The sequence below is a fragment of the Grampus griseus genome (genome assembly GCF_964374135.1).
Source record: "Grampus griseus genome assembly, chromosome: 5".
NCBI lineage: Eukaryota > Metazoa > Chordata > Mammalia > Artiodactyla > Delphinidae > Grampus > Grampus griseus.
The window spans coordinates 98334979-98361730 of record NC_138998.1 but is presented as its reverse complement, the minus strand read 5'-3'; the positions used below and the strand labels follow the sequence as shown (position 1 = coordinate 98361730).

Sequence of the window (26752 nt, the reverse complement as noted above, 5' to 3'; positions counted from 1 at the left end):
CAAGTGGGGTTTATTCCAGAAATGCAAGGATTCTTCAGTATACGCAAATCAATCAACGTGACACACCATATTAACAAACTGAAGGAAAAAACCATATGATCATCTCAATAGATGCAGAGAAGGCTTTTGACAAAATTCAACACCAATTTATGATAAAAAACCCTGCAGAAAGTAGGCAAAGAGGGAACTTTCTCAACATAATAAAGGCCATATATGAAAAACCCACAGGCAACATCGTCCTGAATGGTGAAAAACTGAAAGCATTTCCACTAAGATCAGGAACAAGACAAGGTTGCCCACTCTCACCCCTCTTACTCAACATAGTTTTGGAAGTTTTAGCTACAGCAATCAGAGAAGAAAAGGAAATAAAAGGAATCCAAATCGGAAAAGAAGAAGTAAAGCTGTCACTCTTTGCAGATGACATGATACTATACATAGAGAATCCTAAAGATGCTACCGGAGAACTACTAGAGCTAATCAATGAATTTGGTAAAGTAGCAGGATACAAAATTAATGCACAGAAATCTCTGGCATTTCTATACACTAATGATGAAAAATCTGAAAGTGAAATCAAGAAAACACTCCCATTTACCATTGCAACAAAAAGAATAAAATACCTAGGAATAAACCTACCTAAGGAGACAAAAGACCTGTATGCAGAAAATTATAAGACCCTGATGAAAGAAATTAAAGATGATAGAAACAGATGGAGTGATATACCATGTTCTTGGATTGGAAGAATCAACATTGTGAAAATGACTCTACTACCCAAAGCGATCTACAGATTCAATGCAATCCCTATCAAACTACCACTGGCATTTTTCACAGAACTAGAACAAAAAATTTCACAATTTGTATGGAAACACAAAAGACCCTGAATAGCCAAAGCAATCTTGAGAACGAAAAACGGAGCTGGAGGAATCAGGCTTCCTGACTTCAGACTATACTACAAAGCTACAGTAATCAAGACAGTATGGTAGTGGCACAAAAACAGAAATATAGATCAATGGAACAGGATAGAAAGCCCAGAGATAAACCCACGCACATATGGTTACCTTATCTTTGATAAAGGAGGCAAGAATGTACAGTGGAGAAAGCACAGCCTCTTCAATAAGTGGTGCTGGGAAAACTGGACAGCTACATGTAAAAGTATGAGATTAGATCACTCCCTAACACCACACACAAAAATAAGCTCAAAATAGATTAAAGACCTAAGTGTAAGGCCAGAAACTATCAAACTCTTAGAGGAAAACATAGGCAGAACACTCTATGACATAAATCACAGCAAGATCCTTTTTGATCCACCTCCTGGAGAAATGGAAATAAAAACAAAAATAAACAAATGGGACCTAATGAAACTTCAAAGCTTTTGCGCAGCAAAGGAAACCATAAACAAGACGAAAAGACAACCCTCAGAATGGGAGAAAATATTTGCAAATGAAGCAACTGACAAAGGATTAATCTCCAAAATTTATAAGCAACTCATGCAGCTTAATAACAAAAAAACAAACAACCCAATCCAAAAATGGGCAGAAGACCTAAATAGACATTTCTCCAAAGAAGATATACAGACTGCCAACAAACACATGAAAGAGTGCTCAACATCACTAATCATTAGAGAAATGCAAATCAAAACTACGAGATATCATCTCACACCAGTCAGAATGGCCATCATCAAAAAATCTAGAAACAATAAATGCTGGAGAGGGTGTGGAGAAAATTGAACCCTCTTACACTGTTGGTGGGAATGTAAATTGATACAGCCACTGTGGAGAACAGTATGGAGGTTCCTTAAAAAACTACAAATAGAACTACCATATGACCCAGCAATCCCACTACTGGGCATATACCCTGAGAAAACCATAATTCAAAAAGAGTCATGTACCAAAATGTTCATTGCAGCTCTATTTACAATAGCCCAGAGATGGAAACAACCTAAGTGTCCATCATCGGATGAATGGATAAAGAAGATGTGGCACATATGTACAATGGAATATTACTCAGCCATAAAAAGAAACGAAATTGAGCTATTTGTAATGAGGTGGATAGACCTAGAGTCTGTCATACAGAGTGAAGTAAGTCAGAAAGAGAGAGACAAATACCGTATGCTAACACATATATATGGAATTTAAGGGAAAAAATGTCATGAAAAACCTAGGGGTGAAACAGGAATAAAGACACAGACTTACTGGAGAATGGACTTGAAGCTATGGGGAGGGGGAAGGGTAAACTGTGACAAAGCGAGAGAGAGGCATGGACATATATACACTACCAAACATAAGGTAGATAGCCAGTGGGAAGCAGCCGCATAGCACAGGGAGATCAGCTCGGTGCTTTGTGACCACCTGGAGGGGTGGGATAGGGAGGGTGGGAGGGAGGGAGACGCAAGCGGGAAGAGATATGGGAACATATGTATATATATATAACTGATTCATTTTGTTGTGAAGCTGAAACTAACATACCATTGTAAAGCAATTATACTCCAAAAAAAAATTTAAAAAATAAATAAATAAACCCAAAATGGATTAAAGACCTAAATGCAAGACCAGACACTGTAAAACTCTTAGAGGAATACTTAGGAATAACGCTCTTTGACAGAAACGACAGCAAGATCTTTTTTGACCCACCTCCTAGAGTAATGGAAATAAAAACAAAATAAACAAATGGGACCTAATTAAACTTAAAGCTTTTGCATAGCAAAGGAAATCATAAACAAGATGAAAAGACAACCCTCAGAATGGAAGAAAATATTTTCAAATGAAGCAGCTGACAAGGGATTAATCTACAAAATATACAAACAGCTCATGCAGCTCAATATCAAAAAAACAATCAACCCAAGCAAAAAGTGGGCAGAAAACCTAAATAGACATTTTCCCAAAGAAGACATGCAGATGGCCAAGAGGCACATGAAAAGATGCTCAACATCACTATTAGAGAAATGCAGATCAAAGCTACAATGAGGTATCACCTCGTGCCAGTCAGAATGGCCATCATCAAAAAATCTACAAACAATATAAATGCTGGAGTGGGTGTGGAGAAAAGGGAACTCTCTTGTACTATTGGTGGGAATATAGATTGATACAGCCACTATGGAGAACAGTATGGAGGTTCCTTAAAAAACTAAAAATAGAGCTACCATATGACCCAGAATGTACCCTGAGAAAAACATAATTCAAAAAGATACATGCACCACAATATTCATTGCAGCACGATTTACAAAAGCCAGGTCATGGAAACAACCTAAATGTCCATCAACAGATGAATGGATAAAGAAGATATGTGGTACACATATACAATGGAATATTACTCAGCCATAAAAAGGAATGAAATTGGGTCATTTGTAGAGATGTGGATGGACCTAGAGTCTGTCATACAGAGTGAAGTAAGTCAGAAGAGAAAAACATATATCGTATATTAATGCATATATGTGGAATCTAGAAAAATGGTACAGATGGACCTATTTGCAGGGCAGAAATAGAGACACAGATATAGAGAATGGACATGTGGACATAGGAGAATGGGGAGAGGGGCTGGGATGAATTGGTAATTGGGATTGACATATATACACTACCATGTGTAAAATAGATAGCTAGTGGGAACCTGCTGTATAGCACAGGAAGCTCAGCTCCATGCTCTTTGGTGACCTAGATGGGTGGGATGGGGGGTTGGGAAGGAGGTCCAAGAGGGAGGGGATATATATATATACATAGAGCTGACTCACTTTGTTGTACATCAGAAACTAACACAGTATTGTAAAGCAACTCTACCCCAATTAAAAAACCAAAACAAAAACATCATGGTTCCCCAAATCTTCCTAGTCTTAATTTGCTGGGATATAGTATGTCCCTATCTGGATTTTTGTCTTTCTGCACCAGGAGCCCTGTGGGAAACAGTCCTTTCAAATGAAGCCAAATCTAGATCTGGATGCTACAGAACTTGGAGATCAAGAGATGTTACCAGAGGTCCTGCAGATTAAGCCTTCAGTTTCACTGACTCTAGAAACATAGCTTTTTGAGCTGAAAAGTACAATCACAAGTACTGAATCTAGTTTCCTTTTCTTAATGAGGAGACAGAGACTTTCCTAAGAGCAGAGCTTGTTTAGGACAGCGATGCAGTTCAGGTGACTCCTTCACTAATGCTCTTTCCACTACTTAAAAACTGAAGCATAGTTGCTTAGAAGGTGTTAATTATCTCAGTCTCAAGAAGTGTGACTTTTGGGAATTCCTTGGTGGTCCAGTGTTTAGGACTCAGCACTTTCACTGCTGAGGACCCAGGTTCAATCCCTGGCTGGGAAACTAAGATCCCACAAGCCATGTGATGTGGCCAAAAAAAAAAAAGGTGTGACTTTCAACTGTTAGGGCTAAAGATTTTCCAAACCATAAATCATATCATCAGCAACCTTTTAACCTATGAATCCTACACTTCATATTTTCCCCCATTTTGTCCACTCATTCAACAATCTGAAAGGTGGTAACCTACTAAGGGCAAGCACTCTCCATTTTTATAGATCCTTGACATTCTATTTCAACTTCCAAAAAATGAGGTTAGAGAACTGTCTTAAGTGTAAGGTTTTAAGAAATTCTTCATATTAAAGTTTGAAAGGAAACTTAGGTTTCCATGCCCTTATGATTTAAATTATAAATTAGCTTCGGAAAAATTGTTTTCTTTCTGTATCTTATTCTTTCATCACTCTGTCCCCCTCTTTTTCTAATGTACACTGAATTTCATTTGGATTTTGATTGTTTTTCACTGAATTATAAATTCTGTATGTTGAAAAATATTGACTAAGAAAATAGGTATAATATTATAAATGTTATTGACTTATAACTACTTCTTTCCTTTCTTTTTTTCTTTTGCCTATGCAGACACAATCATTATATTGCATATCAGGAAAATACATTACCAGTGTTTTCAGTATTACTGTTTTATAAACCTAAATGTCCTAATATCTGTAAGTAATCATTATCACAAAAAGTAAGGATATACTGGAACTCTTTGCTTCACCATCCCCCTTCAACCTGAAATTAAGGTCGATGAATTGAATTTATCAACAAAGCCATCATGAATATTTAGAGGGAAGATAGAAGTAAAACCATTTCACAGTCCATTTACTAGTGTACATTTCAACCCTTGCTAAAATTTTGAGACAGTTTCTTTTAAAGTAACTTTTTAAATAAGTAAATTCAATGTGCTTCTCTTTAGGAGTTGTTTAGCAGTGTTATGATAATGTGATTCCCTGCACAGCCCAAGCAGTCTTTGTTCAATAGTATTGTTCAGGGATATCTCAGTGTCTTCATATTGACTGTCTACTCCTTGTTTGCCTAGTTTAATAAAAGGTGCACATTGCCTGCTTTGATTCAGAAACTGTCAACACAATTGGAAAACTCATCAGATTCAGCAAGAGCAGAACAGTCTGCTACATGTCCCAACTGAGCCTTGTGTAGATTCTAGGCTGCTAAAAATTGCAGTGTCATTGACAAGGAACCAGTATGATCTATTTAGAATAACCAGCCAGGTTTTAGATGGTAATTTCTGACAGAATCTAATTTCTTCTACCTCTGCATAGAAGTTATCACTGCGGTCATTTTCATATTTTTTCACTTTGTTTTAATTTTCTTCTTACATTTTAAAAGAAAGGTATAACCTTGTATAACTCTTCTCCAAAGGATGACAGCCTACAGCTATCATAAAACCATACTGCTAACAAAATTCTCTCTAGTTAATTATCACCCCTTCATATCCTAAAACAATAAACCTCATTTAGTCTTTTAGACAAAACACCCCATATGCTCCTGGCTCCCTGTCAGTCCTTGACTAGGGAATCAGAAATACCTATAAAACAAAACTTCCCACAAAAGACATGTTAATGAAGATAAAGGTTAATATAAAGCTTTCATAGGTCACATATATGACAATTGGAGCTCACTCTTTGACTTGACAAGGCATTGTTTTAGATGCTGGGAACATATGGAAAAAAGAAACAGTTCCTGCTCTTGAACTCGGCTTGCCCAGCTGAGAGACTGCAAGTGTTTTGTAGTGGCCAAAGCAAAGGGGAAACAGGATGCAGCCAGAGGTGAGGACTGAGAGCCAGGGTCATGGTGAGCCACTGCAGAATTTCAGGAACGTGATCACAGTTTCACATCAGCAGGATTGCTTTGGGTGCACTACGGGAGATGATTGAGGGAGGAAAAGGAGAAACAAAAAGACTAGTTAGGCGGTTGTTGCAGTGATCAAAATGAAAAATAAATCATTTGAAGAGAGGATTAAAACTGGAGCAGATTTAAAATATATGAAGGTGGTGGAATCAACGTGTCTTAAGTTAATTTTGAGCACCCGGAAAGGCAAAGGCCCAGATGACTCCCTGATCTCTGACGTAAATCACTGGAAGAAGAATGGTACCCTTTTCAGAGGACAGAAATGCCAAACCAGGGGCTTTCCTGGTGGCACAGTGGTTAAGAATCCACCTGCCAATGCAGGGGACACGGGTTTGAGCCCTGGTCCGGGAAGATCCCACATGCTGTGGAGCAACTAAGCCCGTGCGCCACAACTACTGAGCCTGTGCTCTAGAGCCCAAGAGCCACAACTGCTGAGCCCACGTGCCACAACTACTGAAGCTCTCACACCGCAACTACTGAAGCCAGCATGCATACAGCCCGTGCTCCGCAACAAGAGAAGCCACTGCAATGAGAAGCCCGCGTACCACAACGAAGAGTAGGCCCTGCTTGCTGCAGCTAGAGAAAGCCCGCACGCAGCAACGAAGACCCAACACAGCCAAAAATAAAGTTAATTGATTAATTAATTAATTTAATTAATGCCAAAGCAGGAACAGGGTTAGTTTTGAACAAAAACAATCATGGCACCTATATGACAACTTTATGAAGTGTTATGTCCCATAGACAATAGATGGAGAAATCTGGAGAGAAAGCTGAGCTGGAGCTTCAAGCATAAAAGTCATGAGCAAGTAGGTGAGAGGGAAAGCATGGAGTGTGTAAATGTGTAAGAGGCTCAAGAGCTAATTCTGGGGGAGTGAGTCAGGTATGTGGCTCAAGACTCAGGACAGATTTTTCTCTACCACTATCATGATTCAGAGGCTACCACGGTGATAATTAGTCCATTCTGCAGGGCATTATTAGCTATGTGATACTGACCCAACCTGTTCATTAGTTTGAGCTTCAGTTTTCTTACCTACAAAATATGTAGAACCACACTCACATAGGTATCTTGAGATCTAAATAAGGTACGCTGTGTTAAAATACCTAGCCCGGAAATTGACATATAATAAGCTCTCAAAGTTTTATATGTTACTTGAATCTGAAGCCAGAAAGATCACAGAATTTAACTCATGGTCACTCCAGCCCCAAAATTGCTTCTCCTCCTTTGTCTTCTATCTTTACTAGTTGACCAAGCCAAAAACCTAGAAGTCGTTCTTCTCTTCTCCCTCTACTTCCATACCCAATTTCACCCTAATCCCACATTCCTGTCAGATCAGTCTATTTCTTGTACCCCACATCCGCTGCTTTCACTAAGACCATCTGAACCCTCTCCTGGATCACTGCAAGCCTCCTTCAGGCTTCCCATGCCCTCCAATGCACTCGTCACATTGCAGCCAGAGTGAACTTCCAAAAGATAAATCTAATGTCATTTACTTGCTAAAACCCTTTGCATAAAGTCTGTATTTATAGCATGTAAAATCATTCATGATCTCAAGAAATATAGTTTTTACTTAACCTTTGAGCCTCAAATCTCACCATTCCTCTCTTTGAAGACTCTATTCTAGCTGCAGAAATCTACTTTCATTCCCTGATCAGGTCATATCTCCTCTCTTGGACCCATCTAGTCTAGTCGACCCTGCTACCCTCTACATTCAGTTCACCTCCTCTGAGAGGCCTCCCCAAGGCTGGGTTAGGTACTCCTCTGAAAAGCTTCCATAACTCCCTGTTCTACGTGGCACTTACCATATTCAGACTCCTTCGTCACCTTCGCTAGATTATACATTTCCTAAAGACAGAAATATTTCTTACTCATTATGTTATCCCTTATACACGGTATGCTCAATAGTATATTTTAAGTGATTAATATAGATCTGTTTGGATAAATAAATTAAAAATCCATTAGAAAGATGTTGTATCTTTTAACCATCTTCGTGAATCATATTGCTTAAATCTCTTCTCTAGCTACCTTCAAAACCAGAATTTTTACGTGTGTGATCTTCAACAAATTAAACCTCTCTGTGTTTAAATTCCTTGTCTATAAAATGAGGATAACAATAGTACCTACCTCATAGTATTACTGTAAGGATTAAAAGAGTTGATGCATGTAAATCATTTAGAAATGGCACCTGGAAGTTTCCAAGAGCTTTCAGTAATTGTTAGCTGTTATTATTATTGTCACTGTTGTTACTGTTGTTATTAATATTTTCCTATAAGGTGGGAACTTCAGGTTTGACATCTGTCATGAACCAGGGCTCAGGACATATTTCACAAAGTCACAAGTTAAAGAACAGAGGAAGCCTTAAAGCCAGAGGTCAGCAAGAAGCAATGTCATGAGTCCCTGAACCTCCCACTCTCCCCACAGAAAGGCATTCTGGGACCAGACACGTTGCTGAACACATTATGGAAAAAGGTTCCAGGTGAAGGACCACACTTTCTTGTCACTCTGTCTCCTTACAGGCCAATCATGAGAGCAACTTTGTCAAAAGAGAGTAAACAGCCTGCTTGACACCAAGCAGGCTGGATGTGAGTGTCAGCTGTTTACAGGAGTTGTCTGGAAAAGTCAGCTCCCCAGCAGCTAAGGACGTTTGGGTCAATGGGAAATAGTAAACCTTCTGGACAGGAGTAAGAAACCACCAGTCTACAGGAAGCTGACGTTGGGTCCAGTGCCCTCTGTCTTAGACAAGAGCAAGGCCCAATCTCACCTGGCTGTTGTCTAGCCAAACCAGGGAGAAATTATATCATTTTGAACAATACTACTTGATGCCCCAGTTTTTTATTAATATTTCCTTCTGAGGTACTTCAAATGCTGTCATGCTTCTGCTTTAAATCCATCTTGGGTAGCTTGAGACTCCAGGTTTTCTAAGAGTCTACTCTCTATCAAGACAAATCCCAAAATTTCTTCTAATAGCTTTTATTTTTGTCAATAACATTTATTAATGTATCAGGCACCATACTAAGGGATGAGAATACAAAATATAGGGACATAATTCCTTCTTTTATGTATGTTTAGCCTGAGAGGAAGCAGATCAAATATTATAATACAATGTAACAGATGCAATAATAGAAATGTGTGCAGGACTCAGATGCACTCAGAAATTACTCTGTTCAGCCAGAGATTACATTTTGTAAACTATGAAGTAAATATGTGTTTGATTTACCCAGAATATAAAGCTTAGGATCCAAGTAAAAACATTGAAGCCCAATTAGCAGATGTATAACAATAGATAAAATGGTAATCATCACTCCTAAAATTACATCAGTTGATATAAAATTGGAGAGGAAGATGTTATCATGAGAACTGAAAAGCATTCCTGGGGAATGGCCAGAGGAAAAGTTTAGAAGCTAAAAGAAACAAAGTTCAAATTTCAGCTCTGCCACCTATGCTGTGTGCATTTAGGCAAGTTTCCTAACATCTCTGAGTCTAAATTTTCTCATTTAAAAATAGGTATAATAATAACTACCATATTGAGTTATTTTAAGCAGTAAATGAAGAAAACTATGCAAAGCATCTAGCACATGATGCTCAATAAAGGCAGCTAATTTTTTTCTCAGACTGTAACTTCACTTGTCATCCATTTTATTCTATGCACTTACAATTAGGTAACTGTGAAATCGACTAGAGAGCTCTCCTGGGGTGAGATTTTAAAATCTTTCTATAATGGAGTTCTATCCTATTTTTCTTAGTTATTTTTCAAAACTATCCACAGTAGTTTTGATGCATTATAAGCATTTTTAATGCACATCCTATTTTACTAAAATGTGTTGCAAAATGTCTTAAAATTCAAGCCTAATTGGTAGCAAAAGTAGTCAGAAAACAGATAAGAAAAAATCCTATTCAATAACGGAATATAAAATGAACAGAAAAAAAGCTAGTATCCTGACAGGTTAAAGTGTTTTGGTCACAAAGACACAGATGGGATTATGAGACATTCCCTATTACTAAAAAAGCTAAAGCTTAGCATTTAAGAGGTTCCTGAAGGCATATTTTTGCTTCTTTTTACAGACTGTCTCTAGCATAAATTATAGATATTTTAGAGTCATGTCAAATAGTGTCAATTAAAAAAGAAATTAAAAGGAGATGTGTTTTTTTTTATTATTATAGAAAATGAAAGTGTATAGATGGTGGTACAATAAAGAGAGCACTGATAACAATATTTACACTTACATTTTTGTATTTCTGTTGTTGGCACAGGGAAGAGGTAAGCTTGAATTGTGCCTGTCTTTAAATATTCGTCTGTTCCTCAATTTTCCCACATCAAAAATGGGGGAAATATCAACGGAAAAGCTTGGGTGCTAGCCCACCAGACACCTCCATTTTGAGGGGCAGGGGGAAGATGCCTACACAGGACCATAAGATGCACCTTTTAGAAGACTTTCATTTTTCCTCACAAGGTGGCATTTTAGAGAGGGGGGGCTGTGGATTTCAGAGAGCCTGCCCTGCTTTAGGCAAATCCTGAGCAACAATCCTTTAAAAACCCTCCCAGAGAACAACCTAGTCTATAAAAATGTGGTTCCAGTTCAGTGCCTTCTCTATGCAAAGTTTTTCTTTTTAACTGTTTTGTTAAATTTTAACAATTGGGGAATTTTGAAAACTTCTTTACACACTTCCTTGCCTTCTTAAAATAAAAGCAGACAAATGTTAAAAAAAAAAAAAAAAAGAAGGGGTTAAATAAACCCTTTCCTTTGTCTTTCTCCCAGAGACGATGTAAGAATAGTCACGTGAATACCTTTGAACACTTTATTAAAAAATAAGCTACATAAATTCCAGGTCAACTTTATTGCATTGTTAGGAAATTCCCAGTGGGTAGTATATTAAACAGAGAAATAGATAAATATCTTACCTTATCTTATATGTGATTTCCTAAGTACAATACAAATAATAATAATACAGTTATGGCTTATCTTATACAGCCAAAGTTAACTTTGGCTTCTTATCCTGTCCCTAAAGCTACACTGTCCTATAGAGTAGCCACTTGCCACATGTGGCTATTTAAAATTTAATGTCAATTAATTAAACTAAAACTAAAAATTCAGTTCCTCAGTCTTACTAGCCACATTTCAAATGCTCAATAGCCACATGTGACTACTTGCCACCATGTTGGACAGAGAACATTTCTGTCATCATGGAAAGTTCTGTTGGAGAGTACTGGCCCAGAGGATACTCAGGCTGAATGTCCTGTTGCTCTGTGGCCTTAAGCTGGGCACTGATAGCATTTCAAAGATTAAATGACCTTAGAAGTTCTGAAAGGACTTCATAATCACATCAGTGTCAGACTAAGGGAAAGACAGAAGTAAGTGAAGAAGAATTAAAGAGGCAGGGACTTCCCTGGTGGCACAGTGGTTAAGACTCTGTACTCCCGATGCAGGGGGCCTGGGTTCGATCCCTGGTCAGGGAACTAGATCCCACATGCATGTCACAACTAAGAGTTCGCATACCACAACTAAGGAGCCCACGTGCCACAACTAAGGAGCCCGCCTGCTGCAACTAAGACCCTGTGCAACCAAATAAATAAAATAAAGAATTAACTAGACAGTAAAGAAGAAAGAAGGAAGGATGGCTACAAAAAGAATACTCACTGACATTATCATAAAGGGATAAAAAATGAATCAGGAATTCAGTGCTTCTGCAGAAGTACAGTTTTACTTAAAACATTTGTCACATGTGATTTGTATTAAATGCATCAATCTTAGACTAAATTTCTGATGTCCTAATTGGGTTTTGAGGCATTCCAGCTAAATCACACAAAAACTATTTCTGGACATTGGGATGAAATTTAACCTCCCATATGTATACCACAAATTTTAAAAACATATTTTTCCTCTCAAGGGGGGTCAGCAGATGCTACGAAGATACTTGCAATTCTTGTTCACAACTTTCGTATTTATCCTCGTCTGGACCACATGTACTCACAAGTAGTTTTCATGCTTACCAATGTTTTGGCTTCCACTTCCTCTATAAAAGGAATTATAACTTAGCATATGTATTACTTGTACCCAAAAGTAAGAGAATAACCTGTGTATGTTTGCATTTAGGTCATTCTGTCCATTGAAGAAGGTTACAGACTTCCGGCACCCATGGGCTGTCCAGCATCTCTACACCAGCTGATGCTCCATTGCTGGCAGAAGGAGAGAAATCACAGACCAAAATTTACTGACATTGTCAGCTTCCTTGACAAGCTGATCCGCAATCCCAGTGCCCTTCACACCCTGGTAGAGGACATCCTTGTGTAAGATGCATAATGTTGATTTTTCCCCTTGACAATCATAATTTCTTTCAGGCTGTAGACAAGACTAACAGGTAAAGAGGAGAAAGTTTGCCTTGATAACTGTCTAGTTGTCTACCTTTTAGAATATTCTGTATAAACCATATTTTATTTATCAGCTGAAAAAGCAATTTATTAACATTTAAAAAAATGATTTTTTTCCACAAGGAAACAAGTTCCCCTTTCCTTTTGTCCATATCTAATCTTTCTGAATCACTTTTTAAATATTTTTTCCTGTGTGGGTCTATGGTATTTCTAATTCCTTTCTTGACTTACTGATTTTCTTCTTACCTTTATAAGAAGAAAATCTTATGTGTGTGCGTGCGTGCGTGTGTGTGTGTGTGTGTGTGTGCAGCCCCTTTAATTTTCTTGTCCATTCTATATTCTATTCCTCTCTTTGAAATGGCAAGCAAGACAGGGGCAATTTGTGAATCAGCCAGGAGCAAGGATGTCTCCTGCTGATACGATCACACCCAGCTGTTGTTACCTTCCATTGCTAAAACCAGAGAAAGACGGATGACAAGACAAGAAAATGAAAGCACTCATCCACCATTTTATAAAAGTCAGTAGCGTTGAGAGATCTACCCACTTCTCTCTGAAAAGCAATTATAAGAGGGAGAGTAGAAGAAAAAAAAAAAAAACACTGCCATCTATGTCTGAACATATAACATTTAAAATATTGTTAAGTTGAAAATAGATTTGGTCCAAATAGACCAAATAGGACTTAAAAATAACCAAAGCGTTTTCAAAGCTTACTTTCCTGACTCAGGGGATGGCCAATAGGATATACAGATGTTCAACTTTAGGTCACAAGTTCAAGTCAGTGCAGGTTTTAGTGACAATAAAGCCAAAGGCTCTTCAAGAACTACTTGAAACAGACCTCAGTTCATAGCAGAGCATAGAAGAGTTCACCTCTAAATCACTAATTGGCAGCCTCAGTAAAGTGAAGCCAAGCATGAAATAGCTAGAGATTAAACTATTATTCTAGCCCGTCTTCCCTAAAGCAGTCCAGCACAGGAGGCTGTAATGGTGAGAGTGGGCGTGGGGGCCATTTTGAATTTTATCGTAAAAGCAATGGGCAGCCATTGAAGGATTTTAAGCAAGAGAATGGCATGATCACATTTGCATTTCTGAAAGATCACTCTAGGGCTGATTTAAACTAAAAGTGTAAAGCAAGGAGCAAGATGGGAAACAGAGAGAGTTATATGTTTTCAGCAATCCAAGCTAGGAAAGTTCAGGGCCTGACTTATGAAATGAGAATAAGTTTGGAGTCAGGAGATAAGAAAATGGATTTATTACTAGTTAAGGAAAACGAATGTGTCTTGGTCATTGAGTGAACAAGGAAGGAGGAGAAAAGAATCAAGATATTTGTCAGGTTTCTTTCTTAGACAAGTTGGTTGATGGTATTACCACTGAGAGAGAGGGAGAAGGACAAGTTTTTGGAATAGAAATGAGACCATTTCATGCATATTGAGTGGGAGATTCCTGTGGGACATCTAAGTGAAGATATCCAGTAGGCACTTATATTTATATAGGTTGAACTCAGTTAAAAATATCTGGGCTAAAGATGTAGATTTGGAGATCATCAGCATATTGATTGTACCTGAAGCTTTAAGCATAGTTAAGATAACCCATGGAGAATATAAAGAATAAAAAGAAATAGGAAAAGAATGCAAACCTTTGGAACACCAAGATTTAAGAAATGAATTGAAGAAGTGTACCCAAAGGAGACTGAGAAAGCAGAGCCAGACAGATGATCAGGAAAACAGGGAAAGCACAGTATCCTAGAAGCCAAAAAAAAGGAGACAGTTCCAAGGAGTTTAATGTCCAAGGCTTTATGAAGCTCCCTTAAGATAAAAATGAAGTGTGTCCATTGGATTTAGCAACTATGTGTTTAGGTTTCATGGGCAGCCTTTGCAAGAGCATTTTCACTAGCATCACGTAAGACAAACCCAGTGGGGGAGGAGTGAATGTGAGGTCAGAGAGAGGCGCTATACGAAGTACCAAGTCCAGTACTGTTTTCTCAAAAAATCTGTATCTGAAAAGAAAGAGAAGTGGTTAGGGAAAATGTTTCTTGTGTTTTGTTTTTATATGTTTTATTGAAGAGATCAGCATGCTTTAATAATGAAGAGAAAGAACTACTAGAAAGGGATCATGGAGTGAGTCTGAAATCATTTAATCTGGGCCTCTTGTGGTTTAGGGTCAACGGACTCCACAGCCAGTGCCCGTCAACAGAGCTCTCTGACTGTTCTATGGCTGTAGACGCAGGCAGGTAAGAGCCTTCTTTTTGAAGAAAAGCAGGTAAAACAATTTCTTCCCTGCTTTTTCAAGATAATGAATCTTCCTCGTATTTGGAAAATAATGATAAAGAATTTAAGATGAGAAAATATCAAAAAGTCCAAATGAACCAGAGGTAAAGTCAGTATGAGGGCTGGTGACTGAGGGCCAGAAGTTATGCTTTAACTGGGTGGGCAATAATCCAGTGGACAGGCCAGAGAAAGGCAGGCTCCGCGATGGTGCTTCCACACGTGGGCCAGGAGTTGGGCTTTATATATAGTTGGCAGTTTGATTCAATTCTAAAGTCTGATCTCTGGGACTTCCCTGGTGGTCCAGTGGTTAAAGACTTCGCCTTCCAATGCAGGGGGTGTGGGTTTTATCCCTGGTTGGGGAGCTAAGATCCCACATGCCTCGTGGCCAAAAAACCAAAACATAAAACAGAAGCAATATTGTAACAAATTCAGTAAAGACCTTAAAAATGGTCCACATTAAAAAAAAAAACTTAAAAAAAAAAAAGGTCTAATCTCTGGGGGACCAAATGGAAGTTTTTGTGACTGATTTGCTATCCTTGTTTCTGACAAAGATATATGTGCTACCCTTAATATACTTTTGTTTGGGAAACAAAAAGAACCAGAGTTCTAAGGGTATCGTGCCTGAACCTTTATCAGTATTCTTGTTTTCAAAGCAGCCTGAGTGGGTTTCCCTTGTCCACCCCCTCACCCCCAATGCCACCCACCTACCCTGATCCCAGAGCACTGAGACCGTTTAGGGAGAAGAGATGTGGTAGATTGAAGGATGGCAATGTTAGCTACAGAATGCCTGGTTTGTTTTATGCTTACAAAACTGTGACATTGCCACTCCAGCCCCCAAATTCCAAAGCCCAGTCACTTGTCCCAGAGTGATGTTGGACTAAGGAAACATGATGGGGTATAGAATTGCAGTCTTTCCTCCCATGCATCTCTCAAGCAGGTAAAGGAGTCTAAGAGTATAATTCACAGCAGCTCTTATTAAACTCTCCTGTACGCTCCTTTTCTCTAATATCCCCAAACTCCCAAAGTTCTCTCACACTCCTATACTGACATAACTCTCTCACCCACTAGATCCCCATGGTTTTTATTCCACTCTAATTGCTTTTTTTCTCAAGAATTCACCTGAGAAGGTTTTATCCATTCTCTTGACAGAGTAGTAAGAGGGGAAGAAATTAAGGTGACAAAGAGGGGAGAGGAAAGCTGAGAAACCCACAGCTTCATCATTTTATACCAGCATATTGGAAATTTCATAGACCTTATATCTGTAATTTTTCTTTCAAAGGACAGAATACCCAGTAGAAAAAAAAATTGTTGGTCAGAGAAGGCTTTTATTATTTAGAACAACCACTCCAAATAATGCTGACATTCTTGTGCCTGACACACTCCCATGGGAGTATTCAGAGCTCTGTGAAGTCCCCAACCTTCTTGCTTTCTCTGCTACTCAAGAAAGCATATGGATATGTAAGTGAATGTAATGATATAAGTACAACCTTAAATCCAATTGATTGTAAAAAAATAATTTGAGAAAGTACCTTAGTAATATAGGCAGTCATCCTTTCATGCATGAATTTCAAACTACCTTCATTTTCATTTACAGTACAATGATGCCTTATAACCCCCTTTCAAAGAAATATCTGTAGCTGTCACAGCCCCTGGAAAAAGGGCCCAGCTTGAGACCAAGGCTACATGGAGAACGACATCAGGAGCGTTGCCTGGCCACACCCTTTGAAACACCTCTTCTCCCTTTCCCTGACCCTCAGGATCAACCCAGAGGCAAGCATATTGCCATGGAACCCAGAGTCACATCTGGGGCCCGGTAGTTTAATAGCACGAAGTAGATTGATGACTATATGGCTGTCTCTTCACCCAGCCCTACCTTCCCCACCCTACCTACATCGTCCTATACACTCACCCTCCAACCTCTTAACCCCCACCCCTGTTTCTTCCATACACCGTAGCCTACTGAGTGCACTAGGCTGAAATCAGCTGGACAGTGCCTTTTGGGCAGCGCTGCAGTGTAATAGGAGAATAACTCTTTCTCCCAATCCTGCTCCAGATGCCCAGCATGTCACTGAAAAGAATTTTATAGATTATGGGCTCCTCGACAACATCAGCTAAAAGGTAGCATTCAGAAACAGGCAACAATTGACCAGATGGACCAGTCCATGACAGAAATCATATTCCACCCAGGCCAAGGCACATAGGAATATTCTCACTACCTGCTAGGCCATAATTAAGGATCTTATAATATTTTAGCTCTTAGGAACTGGAACCACCACTTTCCTTAGTACGTATAAATCAACTGTTGAACTTTTCAAGCACTTGGCTTCTGGTAATATGTGAATCATGAAGCTAAGGAAAAGCTCAAACCAGTATCATCTGCTTTGGAGAACTGCAAGTAAACCTTATAAGACTAAATGATACTACCTCCCTCCATCCAATTAATAAAGCACCTGCAATGCTGTCTCCTGAGGGCAATAACTTTCAACAGTTTGTTAGAAATGTTTCTATTCATTTTGAAAACATGTTGCTAAGTGCTGCCTAGGCTGTCTGTAATGATCACTTACTAAATTGTTTATCTCTATAAACGAAGTCATGGACAACTTGTTCTGTTTAATTTTTGTAACTAACAGTTTTAATGGTTTTTTTCCTGACAGAGAAATAACTGGCTGGCCAAAACTAGTGTTGTAATCGAGTGATAAGCAAAGCTTTGCGGAAGGAAGACAGAATATTAAGTATTAATCAGGAAGTGTGAAACTTCTACCCGTTAGAAAATCTAAATTCTATTCACATGAACTGTTGCCACAATATAATACTACTAATGTTAATACCAGTACTAATATTGATACAAGTTCTATTAATCATTATCAACAGTAACTATTACTGCTATTTGTTGAGAGCCTACTATGTGCCAGTTATTGTACTAGGCACTTTTATCTGTCATGTCATGTAATCCTCACTGTTATTATCTCCATCCCTCATGTAAGGAAACAGAGACTCAAAGAGGCTAAATTTCCCAGGGGTACACAGCAAGTAATTACTAGATCAGGAATTTGAATGAGGTCCACCAACTGCAAAGTCCTTGTTCTTTCCAGTACACAGTATACAATCACCACACTGTTTATGATTATAGGAAAAGAGGATAACGTTTTTACATCTCCAGATAGATTTTCTCTGGACTTATCAGACTTCATCAGTGGAGTATATTAAAATTCCAAAAAGAATTTGTAGCAGAGCACAGCCTGTTATTTTATGTTCTGCTAAGCAAATACAAGGATGTAGAAAATGAGTATGCCCTCATTCGTGGGAATAAGCAAACACATAATCTGTATATTCCCCCAACTTTCTCCTACAATGCTCGGCCACTTGAAGAACATTACTTGAAAAAAGAAAGTAGTAACTACAACAAAATAAAGAAATGAGGAAACTATGGCAGCAACATAGTTTCACATTTACGTCCTCAAGCATTTTTGTAGTTTGAATTTTTCCAGTGTTGGCAAATGTATGCTTTGCTTCTTTTCCTTGTTATGGCCGACATTACTAACCATCACAGCACTCCTTCTCACTGAGCCCACATGCTACCTCTGTATCTTTTTAAGACCACATTTTGATAACTACTAGCAATGAATTGTAGTTGGCGTGTGATATGAAATCTATTTCTGTCCCTGTATTATTTACCCACATAAAATAGGCTTTCCTGAGGTTCAGTGATCTGTTACTCTGACTATAGTGACCATGTGCTAAGAACTCTACTCAGAATGTAGGAAATACTTAAACAGTATTATTCCTACCCTGTATCTATCCTTCCTAATGTTTAAACACATCTATAATTTTTAAATTTGCTTTGAATATCACTCCTTCATACTTTTTACCAATTATCAGGCTTATTATGAGAATTAAATAATCATGTCAATAAAAAACCTGAAGACTTACTGAAAATAAGAGGCTGACAAAAAATAGCTCACGCCCCCAATTTAGCACTGAGGAGCGTCAGATTGTTTGGAACAAAGAGATATTGCCGGGCTCCCCTGGTGGCGCAGTGGTTGAGAGTACGCCTGACGATGCAGGGGACACGGGTTCGTGCCCCGGTCTGGGAAGATCCCACATGAGCGGCTCGGCCCATGAGCCATGGCCGCTGAGCCTGCGTGTCCGGACCCTGTGTGCCTCAATGGGAGAGGCCACAACAGTGAGAGGCCCGTGTACGGGGGAAAAAAAAAAAAAAAAGAGAGATTGCCCACAAGCATGAAATAGTCACAAGATTTATGGCATGGTTCTATGCCCTTAGAATTTTAGAACATCTTGTGCAAAATTTCACTTTAAAATTTAAAGGAATATCAAAATTGTTTCATTAACTTGTGTTCAATTTGACGATTAGGCCTAATTATAGGGAGGGCAATGTTTTATTTTTTAATCTGATTAGATAAATTCTTCCTTCAAAGGTTAGGTAGGTAGTTTGTGTAGTAAGTAGTGTGAAGTGTAGTCCCTTAGTCATGAGATGAGAAACTCATGTAAAAACAGTGATATTGAATAAGATAAACGTTGCTGTTGTGGTTCTAGGTCCCTTAACCCTGTGCTGCCTCACTCACCTGTAACTGCCTCTTCCTCCACTCTGAAACCTATCAAGATAGATAAGCAAACATTTTTGCAATGTGAGGAATAAACTAAATAAACAGCATATTCATTAATAGGCTGACCGTTACAGCAATAAGCTCTTATTCTTCCATTTAATGAGTTAAATGAACGTAGATTATTCATCATGAATCAACCATTATGTCATGGACCAAACTTTTCTGTAGAGAATATTCAAATCTAAATTATCACTTATTTAATGAATTCCTTTAATACTTTCAGCATTGTGCTAAGGCCTACAGAAAATAGAAAGATATATGAGATATGATTCCTGCCATCAGGGAGTTTTAACTTACTCTTTAAAAACAAAATTCTTCTGTCTTATGGATTTTTCCCAAGGAAGTAATTCAACTGAAGCATAAAGACATGTTCTATGATTATATAATCATCTGTAATAAATTTAACAAGGTTGCTAGCAATTTAAGAGTCTGACTCAGGGAATTAACAAATTATTAAGCATCAACCTACAGAATACTTATACACTCACTTGAATATTAGTTATGAAGACCACTGACATATAGAAAATATTCCTCAGTATGTGAAATAAAGGCAATACAGAATAGAATGAACCCTATCTGTACAGTTCTGCTAACCATATATAAAAGTAAGAGCTAGGAAAAAGTTATGTTAGAGTGGTAAGGGGAGAAAAGCCTTTAAGCGTGTGATAGTTTCATATTAAAACAAGATCCATATGGTAATTCTATTTTTAGTTTTTTAAGGAACCTCCATACTGTTCTCCATAGTGGCTGTATCAATTTACATTCCCACCAACAGTACGAGAGTGTTCCCTTTTCTCCACACCCTCTCCAGCATTTATTGTTTCCAGATTTTTTATGATGGCCATTCTGACCGGTGTGAGATGGTATCTCATTGTAGTTTTGATTTGCATTTCTCTAATGATTAATGATGTTGAGCATCCTTTCATGTGTTTGTTGGCAGTCTGTATATCTTCTTTGGAGAAATGTCTATCTAGGTCTTCTGCCCATTTTTGGATTGGGTTGTTTGTTTTTTTGTTATTCAACTGCATGAGCTGCTTGTAAATTTTGGAGATTAATCCTTTGTCAGTTGCTTCATTTGCAAATATTTTCTCCCATTCTGAGGGTTGTCTTTTGGTCTTGTTGATGGTTTCGTTTGCTGTGCAAAAGCTTTGAAGTTTCATTAGGTCCCATTTGTTTATTTTTGTTTTTATTTCCATTTCTCTAGGAGGTGGGTCAAAAAGGATCTTGCTGTGATTTATGTCATAGAGTGTTCTGCCTATGTTTTCCTCTAAGAGTTTGATAGTTTCTGGCCTTACATTTAGGTCTTTAATCCATTTTGAGTTTATTTTTGTGTATGGTGTTAGGGAGTGTTCTAATTTCATACTTTTACATGTACCTGTCCAGTTTTCCCAGCACCACTTATTGAAGAGGCTGTCTTTTCTCCAATGTATATTCTTGCCTCCTTTGAGAATGGACTTGAGGATATGGGGAGGGGGAAGGGTAAGCTGTGACAAAGTGAGAGAGTGGCATGGACACATATACACTACCAAATGTAAAATAGATAGCTAGTGGGAAGCAGCCGCATAGCACAGGGAGATCAGCTTGGTGCTTTGTGACCACCTAGAGGGGTGGGATAGGGAGGGTGGGAGGGAGGGAGACGCAAGAGAGAAGAGATATGGGAACATATGTATATGTATAACTGATTCACTTGGTTATAAAGCAGAAACTAACACACCACTGTAAAGCAATTATACTCCAATAAAGATGTTTAAAAAAAAGATCCAAAAATAAATAAATAAAAATTAAAAAAATAAAATAAAACAAGATCCTACCTTGGAATAGTGTTTCTCAAAGTATAACTTTTCTTGAATCATTTTTAATAGGTCTCTTACTTTTATATTTACATGATGATTATAAAATATGGAAAACTTTTGAGGATAAAAACCTTCCTGCTTTTTAATGGCAGTTTTAATACCTACTGGTAACCTAAGAACTTTCTAAATTAAAATACTAATACTATTATGAACTCAAAGGGCTCATCAGAATCACAACTTCTTGGCTCTATCAGTGCTATTCATTTTCACATATTTAGATATATTGAGAGTATGTGTTTATTGCACCTTAAACTATACTATTACCTATTCTAGCTATACTGCAGCCCTTTTCCTAATCTTAATTGACCATAATTTATACCTGGAAGAATTTCCTAATTCTACCGCCTCCTCATTTTTCTGAGGAAGGCAGTAGACCTTTGACCTTCTGTTCTACAATTTGTACTTTTTTTCTGTGAGGTTTTGCTGTAAAGACATTTCTCAGGTGGGAAGCTCCCACTAGTCACCAAATAACAGAAATTTCTACATGCTCAGCAAATAGCAGACTGAATTTATCATTGCACATGGTTGATAAGAAAGGGCGCCTATTGTTTATTAGGTAATATTCCAGAGAGTTCATGTGAGGGTGATGGCACCCAACCCTCAAAGCCAGAAAATAGCAGCATTTTTCAACTTCATTATAAGGTGAAAGAAAAGTTATTGCACAGTGGCTGTGAACAATGAGGGAACGCTGACCTTCCTAAATCAACCGTCAGTGCGGTAGCATAAAGGCCAAAGTGTAACTAGGTTACTAAAGATGTATGGAGAGAAAGGGAATTATGGTATTGAAACATTCTAGGAGCAAATACTGGATGCTTTGCAACAGAGAAATAGGCCATTTAAGTCATTTAGTATACAGAATGTCCTTCCATGACCTTTCTATACTAAGGACATAAAATTAGCAAATTACATTTTCACTCACCAATTATATGAATTGTGAAATCTCAAGAGTTATTCTAGCATTATCTCAGGAGAGAGAAGTGGAAGTCATTTGACTATGTCTGTGCATCAAGAATGGCATAGGAGTATGAAGGGAAAGTCACCTAAACACATCCTTTTAGTTTGGTTCAGTTTCAACAGATTTCTCAGACAAGTAATTAAAAGACATGAGAGCCACAGTGTTTTGAAATAGGACATTCAGCTTCCTAACGTATATTGTTTTATTTATGTTAATAAGGAATAAGGATACCCTGGGCATTCTGATATTTAAACTTGGTCAGTGAACTTACTACAGCACTATTTCCTGAAGTATGTTCTGTAGGAAACTGGTCAGATAATTTAGGAAAATAGTGCAGAAGCTATTTTGAATCCTCTTATGTATTCACACGGCACATTAGGATAGTGAAGGCTCTAAAAAACGCCACAATTAAAAACCCTGTTTAACTCTGTTTGCCATGGAGAACTTTATTGTTTTTATTGATATATGAACTTTTATTTATTTGATAATTCTTATTAATATAAACAACTCTAGGAAACTAAGAAATATAGCAACCGTTAAAGTGTTTATTTGTAGATGCCATGATAGCTTTTCAACCTTTAACATAACTAAACTTTGTTTAGGGTCAAATCATGAATCATTCTGATATTAATTAGAATGAAATAGCCCATAATCAAATAGCATTGCAGTTTTTAGTACAGGAAAATAAAATGTGGCTTTACAGCCTCCAAAATAGGAAATATGGTAACAGAATTGAGTAGTGGTAAAAAGAACACAAGTCACTGTGAAGAGTAACCAGACTCCATATGGACTACAGTATAATCACAAGATACATGCATTTAGTTTATGCAAATTTCAATTATATAGAAAGAGCAATAATCCCTGGATCTCCCTGTCATCCTCTTCATCCCCCTGTCCACCTTCAACTAGAATTCAGTTTAGAAAAGTAGAAGTCAATGTAGAATCAAAGAAAAACCAAAGAAATGAATTTTAGGTCTTTAGTAGGGACTTTGTCCTAAATAATTCCAAGGGGCATCTTTCAGGGTCTTCAGGAGTCATACAGTGTACAACTTGTATCCCCATGTATTATGTACATCTCTGGCTTTTGTGCTCCTAAAGACCCGAGTCCTGGTGATATACCTATATGTATCTATATCTATGTATTCACACATTCACTAACCTTTTCAAAATAATACCCTTATATTATTTTTATATTAAAACTACAAAAATATCTCTAACTGGAATGCCCTTGTGCATCAGATCTTAGGAACAGAAATACAAATTTCTGTATCACATACTTTAAGATCCATCAATGACAGATTCCTTTTTCTTGTTAACCCAAGCTTGCATTGATTTTGCTTTAGTTTTGTGCTTTATTAATATCTGTGCTTTGGGCTGTATTACCCTATACTTGGATGTATGTAAATCTTATTCATGTGGTTGAGCTCTATGACAGCAGAAATTACTTTTTAATAAATAATAAATTCTTGCTGAATGTTTGAGGACAAATAAATGGAGACTTGATCAATGAATTCACCACAAAAAAAAAGAAGGGGTTATCATAGCAAATGTGAAAAAGGGGACTTCCCTGGTGGCACAGTGGTTAAGAATCTGCCTGCCAATGCAGGGGACATGGGTTCGATACCTGGTCCAGGAAGATCCCACATGCTGCAAAGCAACTAAGCCTGTGCGCCATGACTACTGAGCCTGCGCTCTAGAGCTCACTTGCTGCAATTACTGAAGCCCGCCCACCTAGAGCCTGTGCTTCTCAACAAGAGAAGCCACCACAATGAGAAGCCCACGCACTGCAACGAAGAGTAACCCCCGCTCGCCACAACTAGAGAAAGCCTGCGCGCAGCAATGAAGACCCAACGGAGCCAAAAATAAATAGAATTTTTTTTAAAAAATGTGAAAAAGGCCAAAGGGCATAGATTCAGTGGCAGGTCAGAAAGCGTATGAGTGAATAGCCTGTGGCTAGTTACTTTCTTTGGGGGTATTCCTCAAATTTGAAAACAGAATTTCATGCAAGAGAAAAAAGTAAACAGAAGTTAGCAAGATGTGGGTTTTCTCAAGATACATCAAGTATAAGACCTAGTAGTGGCAAAAAGCAGGAAAAGACAAAAGAAACTGACAAGTGAAACTGACCAGGTATAAGTGGCTGATTTGAATATGATGGAAAAATTTTAAATCTCTAGTGTTCTATGGAGGATGAAAACATTTGATGTAAGAATACTGTAAAATGTAAAAATAAAGTTGGGTATTTTTTGCTTTGTCTTGCTTTTAAATGGTCTCCATGCTTGTTTGTTTGTTTTTTCCTCGTAGAATGCCAGATTCTCCTGGTGAAGTTCCCGAATATCCTTTGTTTGTGACGGTCGGTGACTGGCTAGATTCTATAAAGATGGGGCAATATAAGAATAACTTCATGGCAGCAGGGTTTACAACGTTTGACCTCATTTCAAGAATGAGCATTGAGTAAGTGGTGCTATGTTTATTACTATATTTAGATGCTCCACTCAGGAGATTATAAATTCAAATACTATATCAAGAACACCATGGTTAAACTACCTTCCCTAATACTAGGATGGTGTTTCCACATCTTTCCTCACCATTTCTGTCAATCATTCTAGTGAAAGTTGGACATTGCACTTTTAACTATTTTCCTTTGAAAGAATATATTTAATTTAAAAAACTATTTAAAATTTTAAGTGCTTTCTAAAATGCATATTACTCTTGTTCACATCATAGACTTTACATCAACATAGTTTTACCTTTGCAAATTATTTTTGACTCATGTATACTAAATCAATTCCTATTACTTTCATCAAATGTAATAATTGTAATAATACAATATTATGTTATCTCAGAGCTTTTTCTCTATGTTATAATGGTCCAGCATTTTTCCACTTTCTCAAATGCTATCCTTTCATGGGTGCAGTGAAAATGCTCAACATGTGCTTAAAAGAAAGATACTGAAACTAGTAGGTGAAGCCATATTAAATTGCCATTGTTGTAAAATAGTAATGGTAATTTCATACTGTTCAACATAATATAATGGCATTTTTTCAGATTATTGAAAGACCATGACAATTAAAATGGAGTCCACATTATACTTTCTATCCTACATGCTATTTTGCTAATACTGTTGAAAATTTATATAATTACATAAAACCCTTGGGCTTATGAAATATCTGAACATTACATCGGTACCTGAATTCTTTGTACCCTTAAATCTGAGGTTGACCTGACGCCTTCTCTGGCACCAGGGTAAAGAAAAAGGTAACGAACTCCTGTTGTTCTTTTATATCTCTGCTTAAACTCTCATTTTACCAGGTATACAATTTCTGGCAAATCTGACATGGGGCACATTTACCATATCTAAATGTTCATTTCCTCTCTGTCATACTTACCAGATCTAAATGTTCATATTCTCTCTCTCTCTCTCTCTCTCTCTCTCTCTCTCTCTCTCTCTCAATCTCTCACAGTGATATTAGAAGAATTGGAGTCATACTCATTGGACACCAGAGACGAATAGTCAGCAGTATACAGACTTTACGTTTACACATGATGCACATACAGGAGAAGGGATTTCATGTATGAAAGTACTACAAGCACCTGTGTTTTGTGCCTCAGCATTTCTAAAATGAAAGATATCCTCTCTACTACCCTCTCTTCTGATTCTCCAAACATCACTTCACAAACTGCAGTCTCTTGGCAGACTATGGGCACACACCCTTTGTTTATGCTTCCAACCTGGACTTAAAAATCACTCATCATACCTCCTCTCTGAATAACCTGCAAATAAAACCCTGGCCCACTGCAGATTATCATTACACAATGGTAAATAACTCAGCATGGATGCGTAACTTTGTATAATTGTATTTCGGAAGTGTTCAAGGACTTAACCCAAAGGAATTTAGGGGTAATGATGTATTTAGAGTTTGATGGTAGATTAAAAAGAAAGAGTTGACCTTGCTTTCATGTTTTGTGATTGAGTAGCTTCCAAACTGACATGAATATTTATTTTTTAGATAATTATATTCAACTCTGTGGGTCATATCGTTAACTCTATCCTACAATACTTTACCTGTCGAAGCCTGACGTTGTTAGAATTATTTGCAGAAAAGACCAATGATTTCATGTAGTGAATTCTTGTCAAGTGTGACTGGGGTGAGAAGGAAGTTATCAGGGAGGGTGAGGGAGAAACATACTATGCTTTTAAAACTTCTTAAGTCTTGGTTTGTCATTTTTTAAAATTAACTTTATAGTGTCCTACATATTTCGTAGTAGGTGGCAGTTTAGAGGCAGGCTTTCCCCTCTAATTTTTTACTAACTATAGTATATTTCTCTACTGTGTTATGAAGATCACCCCTGGAAAGACCAAGAGTGAGTCCATTGCTCTAAAGGCTATAAATAGAGTGAAGCATGGAATAATCCATGACTGTTTCCTTGGTTCATCTTCACAAGTTTGCAAGAGTAATTATCAAAGCATTAAGAAAATTATTCTCAGCAGAATTGCTTTGAATAAAAGATCTACGATTATAGCCTTAGATTAAACG

General features: G+C 37.7%; 1 protein-coding gene across 4 annotated transcripts in view; it reads left to right on the top strand.

Moving 5' to 3' along the window:
* EPHA6 (EPH receptor A6) overlaps window positions 1-25911 on the top strand; it is a gene marked incomplete at its 5' end in the record, with an annotated part of 858058 nt that extends 832147 nt beyond the window's left edge. For 2 of the 4 annotated variants that reach the window (XM_082654545.1, XM_082654544.1), the window contains 4 exons: window positions 12246-12439; window positions 14676-14747; window positions 24519-24668; window positions 25679-25911. In XM_082654545.1, coding sequence (XP_082510671.1) covers window positions 12246-12439; window positions 14676-14747; window positions 24519-24668; window positions 25679-25793 — 531 coding nt within the window. In that variant the 3' untranslated portion in view covers window positions 25794-25911. The remainder of the gene's footprint in view (window positions 1-12245; window positions 12440-14675; window positions 14748-24518; window positions 24669-25678) is intronic. The other 2 variants (XM_082654547.1, XM_082654546.1) reach the window with 1 other exon arrangement.
* Between the last annotated feature and the right edge of the window lie 841 nt (window positions 25912-26752).